At 45.3% G+C, this 7,463-nt stretch overlaps 1 protein-coding gene across 1 annotated transcript; it reads left to right on the top strand.

Annotated features, from left to right (window-relative positions):
• Positions 1-3,387: 3,387 nt before the first annotated feature.
• On the top strand, positions 3,388-7,025 carry LOC123427483 (mitochondrial dicarboxylate/tricarboxylate transporter DTC-like). Its single transcript, XM_045111543.1, has 6 exons — positions 3,388-3,789; positions 4,489-4,572; positions 5,359-5,420; positions 5,963-6,324; positions 6,465-6,679; positions 6,787-7,025. The coding sequence occupies exons 1-6, from the start codon at positions 3,661-3,663 to the stop codon at positions 6,841-6,843; spliced, it is 909 nt and encodes a 302-aa protein (XP_044967478.1). The 5' UTR covers positions 3,388-3,660; the 3' UTR covers positions 6,844-7,025.
• The last annotated feature ends 438 nt before the right edge of the window (positions 7,026-7,463 follow it).

The raw sequence follows: 7,463 nt of genomic DNA, 5'->3' as shown, positions 1-7,463 counted from the left end.
GATCTTTGCGCAGGTATTTTTCATATTTTCCAAAAATATTCTCCGTAAATTTTCAGGATGTTCCGAGAACTTTCATTTCTGCACAAAAACAACACCATGGCAATTATGCTGAAAACAGCGTCAGTCCGGGTTAGTTCCATTCAAATCATGCAAATTAGAGTCCAAAACAAGGGCAAATGAGTTTGAAAAAGTAGATACGATGGAGACGTATCGTTCCCCATCATGAACATTGTATTGGCTCTCATGCTTCAGGAAGGTGTGCTGATATTCATCGACGACATCTTCATCCACATCGCGGATGAGGATGCACATCTCAGCCTATTGCGACAAGTCTTTCAATTACTCAAAGACCACAACTTGAAGATGAAATGAAGTAAGTGCTCTTTTTCTCGATCCAATCTACTATACTTGGGGCACGAGATCAACGGTGGTGGTGTTCGCACAGATCGCAAGAATATTGTAGCAGTTCAGAACTGACCAGTTCCTACCAATGTCAAAGGAGTGCGGGGATTTCTGGGTCTTGCTGGATATTATCACAAGTTTGTGCATGGTTTTGTTGTCATGTGTCGACCACTGACCGATCTTCTCAAGAAAGGGGTCGTGCTCTGCTGGATAGATCTGGAGGATGGTGCTTTTCGGGCACTTCAGCACGCGCTGTTTATGGCACGTGTGCTGGCACTGCCAAATTTTACCAAACCCTTTGAGATGGAAACAGATGCATCCGACTACGGCATCGGGGCGGTGTTGTCTCATGATAAACACCCCATCAGGTACTTGACCCGTGCTTTGGGCTCATGTAACAGGATGCTTAGCACATTTGAGAAGGAAGGCTTGGCGATCCTGATGGCACTAGATCACTGGAGAACTTATGTGCAAAAATGACGAGTTCACTTTACACATAGACCAGCAAAGCCTTATTCACCTAGAAGACCAGCGGCTAGCCACCCCTTGGCAACAAAATATCATGGCAAAGATGCTGGGCCTGAGATACCATATTATGTACAAGAAAGGTATGGATAACCGGGCCGCTGACGTTCTTCACGTGTGCCCGCCCCCCAGGGCGACCTTGCAGCCATCACTATGGCCGTGGCAGCTTGGCTGGGAGTAGTCCAGCAAGGTTACGAAGATGACCCCGTAGCTCAGGCACTGCCGACTCAGTTGGCCACTCAGAATGATCACCCAGACGGCTACTCTCTCTAGGATGGCATCATTCGACAACACGACCGGGTTTGGTTGGGTGACAACATGGACCTGCAAAAGAAATTATTGGATGCCCTTCATACATGCGCTACTGGTGGCCATTCGGGGTTCAATGCCACTTACAAAAGAGTGCGACGACTATTCACTTGGCCAGGACTACAGCATCACGCCAAGCTCTTCGTCGAGGCTTGCCAAGTCTGCAAGCAAGCCAAGCCCGAGCATGTCCGCTATACCGGTCTTCTCGAACCTCTACATGTACCAACAGAAGCCTGGCAAATGATCAGAATGGACTTCATGGAGGGCCTCTCTCGCTCCTTGGGTTGCAACTCTATATTGGTGGTCGTCGACAAGTTCTCCCGGTATGCCCATTTCATTGCCTTGTCTCACCCTTTCACCGCTTTCCAAGTCGCGCACGCCTTTGTGGCACACATCTACAAACTGCATGGGCTGCCAGAATCTATTGTCTCTGACTGTGACCCAATATTCACGAGCCTGTTGTGGAAGGAGCTCTTTTGCCTTACCCACACCAAGCTGCGGATGAGCACGACGCACCATCCTCAAACAGACGGGCAAACTGAGCGAGTCAACCAACGCCTGGAGACATTTCTTCGATGTTTCGTCCATGCCTACCCCACCAAATGGTATGCTTGGTTACCCGTGGTTGAGTTTTGGTACAATACATCCCCCACTCCGCGTTGAGCACTACTCCCTTTGAAGTTCTCTACGGGCATGCGTCGCGCCACTTCGACATCATTGACTCCGTCGCGTGCGCATCCCGGATTTGGCGGATTGGCTAGGGGACCACGAGAAAATGATAACCTTGATTCGCGAGCGTCTTCTTCGAGCACGCCAAACCATGAAGGACTCCGCAGACAAGCACCGACCGGATCGTGTTTTCGTCGTCAATGACTGGGTTTTCCTCAAGCTTCACCCGTATGTGCAACGCTCCGTCACCACAAGGCTCAATCAGAAGTTGGCTTTCCGCTACTTCGGACCCTACTTCGAGACGTTCCGCAGATCCTTGTGCGCTGGACAGATCAGCCACCAGATTTCACCACCTGGGAAGACACCAAGGAACCTGGCTGCCACTTTCCTCGGGCGCCAGCTTGGGGTCAAGCTGTGTCTCAAGGGGGAGGGAGTGTTACGACTTCTGCCTCCCTCGGCCCGCCTGCTACCGATGGCTCCGCCCCAACAGCCGTCGCCACCCACTGGGCGGAGCGGCCTCATCGACCGATGAAGCCCAACAACCGTTTCGCAACCCAAGTGTGGGACACCACCCGTTAGGTTAAGTAGGCTCCGACCCCTCCTGCATGAGGTGTGCTGGATGTAATCTTTGAACCGACGGCGATTTCTTCCTCCCGAACCTCTCTCCCTCCCTCCGAACCTCGAATTTGACCTCGAATCTTGTATCAAACCTGTTCTTGAAAGTGAGATCCAACTGGGAGCGTAACATTATCTGAGCGCAGCTATATTCCAAAGTTGTTCGTCCAGTTGCTCTTGGTGTTTGCTGAGTGATGTATCTATGTTTCTTTGGTAGCAGAAGTGCATATCATGTCTTTTTCTTCCTTGGGTTGCTTCGTCATGTTAGTCATGTTCTTCATCAACAGGGATTCTTGCTCCCTTATTGTCTTCTATGACTTCTATTCAGCTCTTCTTTCTCAGATTCTGCTTTTTTTACTCTTTCTTCTAAGCAGTTTATGTAACCTCTCATGTACACTGTCTTCGAGCTCAATAAATTAGCACCTATTGGTGCCTTTTTCTGTTATAAAAGAAAGATTTATACAGCAAGGAAAGAAAAAATGCTCTTCCTTTGCAAAAAATAAAATAAAAATGCGAGGTCTCGCCTCACGTGCGGTCTTTCGGAGGCGTTTGGACATAAGCTGGAGAAAACAAACACGGCGAGGACGGGAACTCCGACGACGAGGTTGGCTGGACCACGCCTCCCACCACACCAGCAATGGGCCTGCTCAGGGGCCCCACTGCGCACAAGATCTCCCTTCCAATTCCACACGGACAGATCCCATACGCCACCACCACTTTTCTCCTCCTGACGTCTACTCAACTTTTCCAACCCATGCCATGCTTAAAGAAAAAAAAACCTTTTCCAACCTTGTTTGTGTCAACTTGCGCCTCAACCTGCCTTAAAAAAAACGAAAAAACTTGCGCCTCAACCGCCTCATGTGCACCACGTCCATGCGCACAGCCGCGACGGCGCTCACGAGAACGCGGCGCTGCTTTATTACGCATTTTTTACGGCCAAGTAGTATTTTATCGTCCATCTGTTCTTTCTTCTCGGAGAAAAAGTAAGTAATCCTGTTATCTCCTCGCGTCGCTCTCGGCGCAATAATAAAAGCGCAACGGCACCCAGCGATCTAGGCCTCCTCCTCGCCCGCATCGCCTTCCCTCCGCTCGCGTCTGCTGCACTTCCTCTCCCAGCCCGGCTAGATCTCGCCGGAGGAGATGGCGGACGCGAAGCAGCAGCAGGCCGCGGCGCCCACCGGCGTCTGGAAGACGATAAAGCCATTCGTCAATGGTGGCGCCTCCGGGATGCTCGCCACCTGCGTCATCCAGCCCATCGACATGATCAAGGTACGGATGCGCTACTCACTTCTTCTTTCCCGGTGTGGAATATATGATTTAGGGGCAGCTTGTTGAGTTTGGTGGCTCTCTTGAGCCTTAGATCTGTGGTTGGTTATAGTGGATGCGAGCGACGCGATTGATGGATCGGGTCGATTGATTTCTGCGCATCTCTGGGTTAGATCTGAGCTCACCCTCGAGTGAGCTCCGGACAACTTGTTGTACACTAGGGTGGCTATTCTTGAGGAGATCTGTGGAAACTGGAGTATGCGGTCACACCACGAGCGCAAGTGGGGGCGACACACTTCGTTATTTGTTATCTACAGTCGAAACTGTCCGATGTGTTAGCTTAGATCCTCCGTGGAGATCGCACTAAATCTGTGGTGTGCTATTTTCTTCCTCACCAAAAGATCTGTGTGTTTGCGTGGCTTTACTTGTTTTTAATCAGTTAGCACTAGTTCTTTGGTCTCAAGATGTTGTTCTAGTTATTATTATTATTTGCTGCTGGAATGTTCCTGCACATGCAGAATTAGCCAGACCACTATATTTTGGTAGTGTCGGCCAACATGCCATCATAGTTCAAGTGGGTTATTTACTGGAGAGTTGTGTAGAATGTTATGGCTTATGATTAATAGCTTTTACTGAAACATGAAGACTGTAAATATCTATTTCGTGCACATTATATATAGCTTTTCCTGTTTTTGGTTTCAGGTGAAGATCCAGTTGGGTGAGGGATCTGCAGCTCAGGTCGCAAAGACAATGTATGCTAATGAGGGCCTTGGTTCCTTCTACAAGGTTTGTTCTTGCAAATGTCTTTATTCATGATGTGCATAATTGTTCTGTATGTAGTTTTCTGCTGGCCACGGTACATTTGCCATGTAATAGTGTCAGTGACTCAGTGCACATGTAAAGTATGACTTACAAACATAAATTAAACATGTAAATAACTAAATATTCTCTGGTATTCACAACTATATTTTCTTATTTGTGCATGTTTTCTCACCTTGAGTATTGTTGAGGTGGAAGAAGACTAATAAACATTTGCAATCATAAACACAGTTGTAAGTTAATATATTGATCATTGCTTGGAATTTTTCAGAATTCAAAAGTAAGAGATCAAGGAAACCCAATCTTTGGGACAATACTCACACTGAACCCCATTTTTTAAAATTTTAGCACATAACGATAGCTTTTGTGGCAAGATTTTAAATAGAGGAGTACATAAGAGATAATAAATATAGATAAGAGGCACGGTACTAAGTTTAGCAATGATTGTAGGAGTCTAATCTTTGTCTACAAGTGCAACCATTGGAGGGGGAATTATGGAATTGGATACAGATTTCGCATGGCTCAGATCAGAAGTATCCCATCTATCCTCTGTTACTTATCTATCCTTCAGACCTTTGTTTGGGTCCGAATCGTTCATTTTTGTTCAGTAAATGATGTTTGCATCAATGATGCTGGTTTTCTAGTTTGATCCGAAGACCTCAGTGACATTTTCTGACATTTCACCTACGGCAGCAGATTATTTTGTGCTTTTTGAATTGGTTTGTTGCTTCAAGTTTTACATTTTTTTGACAGGGTTTGTCAGCAGGTTTACTAAGGCAAGCTACCTATACGACAGCTCGTCTTGGATCCTTCAGGTTTGTATAACATGGTTTAATGGATAGAGTACTATAAATAGTCATTGCTTGCACAATAATTGAGTTGTCTAGTAGGATCTCTTTGTTGTTTTAAAATAAATGCATATGACTGGATAATTACCATGAGATATTATGTCTTTGGTTTGGTGTTTTTCGTTATCAAAATGTTAACTATACTAGGCTGTTGCCATAACTATCATGAATGTTTATTACTCCCTCTGTCCCAAAATAAGTGACGCAAATTTTATACTAAGTTAGTACTCCCTCCGTCCCAAAATAACTGTCTTGACTTTGTACTAGGTCTAATACAAAGTTGTACTAAGCTCAAGACAGTTATTTTGGGACGGAGGGAGTATAAATTTTGTACTAAAGCAGCGACACTTATTTTGGGATGGAGGGAGTACATTATAATGTCTGAATCAACTGTGTCATTATGAAGTTGGATCTGTTCAGTTGAAAAATAGTTGGAAGTTTATTGTTTCATTGATTCTAGTTGATTTATCCTTACTTGGAGTTCTGTATTTGGTAATATTTCTTGTCAGGGTTTTGACAAACAAAGCAATTGAGGCAAATGATGGGAGGCCATTGCCGCTTGTTCAGAAAGCTTTTATTGGTCTAACTGCTGGAGCGATTGGCGCATGTGTGGGCAGTCCTGCTGATTTGGCACTCATTAGGATGCAAGCTGATTCGACCCTACCAGCAGCACAGCGGCGTCACTACAAAAATGCATTCCACGCACTCTACCGTATCACAGCTGATGAAGGTGTCCTTGCGCTTTGGAAGGGTGCAGGCCCAACTGTGGTGAGAGCCATGTCACTGAATATGGGCATGCTTGCGTCCTATGATCAAAGTGTTGAGCTGTTCAGAGACAAATTGGGTGCCGGAGAATATCAGACTGTTATTGGTAAGATTATTGTTTAGGATTCTTTCTTTACATTGTTGTTTAGGATTCTTTACACTCTTAGGTTAAGACCTTTGCTGCTGTTCCTTTTATATATGCTAATCAGTACTAAGTTGCAAAATTTTCGTACTTCTGGTTTGCAGGAGCCAGTGCAATTTCTGGATTCTGTGCGGCTGCCTGCAGTTTGCCCTTTGATTATGTGAAAACACAAATTCAGAAGATGCAACCTGATGCCACTGGAAAGTACCCATACACTGGGTCTTTGGACTGTGCCATGCAAACCATGAAGACTGGTGGCCCATTTAAGTTCTACTCCGGCTTTCCAGTATATTGTGTCAGGATCGCCCCGCATGTCATGGTAAAAGCTGAATAGCTTAAAGCACAAAGCCTATGGCAGACAATTTCATAGGCTTTTGTTTCCAGTCCGTTACAATGCAGCATACTCAATGTGATTACTTTTTGCAGATGACGTGGCTCTTCTTGAATCAAATCCAGAAGTACCAGAAGAAGATCGGCATATAAGATCTCCAGTTGGAGACAGTATCAATCCTTGCTCGACACATTTAATAACTTTTCAGCAGCTTTGCATCTCCCGTGGTTGTTTTTGGTAGACAGAGTTTTAAGCAATTTTTACCGTAGCTTACATTTGCTGTGGTACTCTTGACGTTGTTACAATAATCACATAATCACATTATTTGTTGTAATTGGGGCAATTTTTGGCGGCATACTTCTGTTGGCTGGGCACAGCCATGAGACACTACTACCTGCTTGGCTGCTTGTGCCATCTGGTCTTGTATGGTGTACGCTCAATTTAATCCGTTGCTTATTTTTTTCTTTTCTATCTGTGGCTTGCACCATAGCCTAAAATAAATTGGAAATGTTGTACTCCGAACGTCTGATTTTCTGAGTTTGGCCCTAAACGTCTTTTTTGCTGTTTGTTTGAACGCATGCATGTAAAAGCATTCTAGCTATGCATAGTTAGTTTTTAGTATTGTTTCGTTCTATCCCAACCTGGTAGAGGAAGCATTCTAGGTATGCATAGTTAGTTTTTAGTATTGTTTCGTTCTATCCCAACCTGGGAGAGTAAGCATTCTAGGTATGCATAGTTACTCCTTCCTAAATACTCTCTCCGTTCCTAAATA

Source organism: Hordeum vulgare, chromosome 1H (assembly GCF_904849725.1).
Source record: "Hordeum vulgare subsp. vulgare chromosome 1H, MorexV3_pseudomolecules_assembly, whole genome shotgun sequence".
Lineage (NCBI taxonomy): Eukaryota > Viridiplantae > Streptophyta > Magnoliopsida > Poales > Poaceae > Hordeum > Hordeum vulgare.
This window is presented reverse-complemented; position numbering and strand designations above follow the sequence as displayed.

Excerpts from the sequence above, each read along its gene's own strand:
- LOC123427483 (XM_045111543.1), top strand. The coding sequence starts at position 3,661 with ATGGCGGACGCGAAGCAGCAGCAGGCCGCGGCGCCCACCGGCGTCTGG. Across the intron at positions 3,790-4,488 it reads AGCCCATCGACATGATCAAG|GTGAAGATCCAGTTGGGTGA; the intron begins GTACGGATGCGC and ends TTTTGGTTTCAG. Across the intron at positions 5,421-5,962 it reads GCTCGTCTTGGATCCTTCAG|GGTTTTGACAAACAAAGCAA; the intron begins GTTTGTATAACA and ends ATTTCTTGTCAG.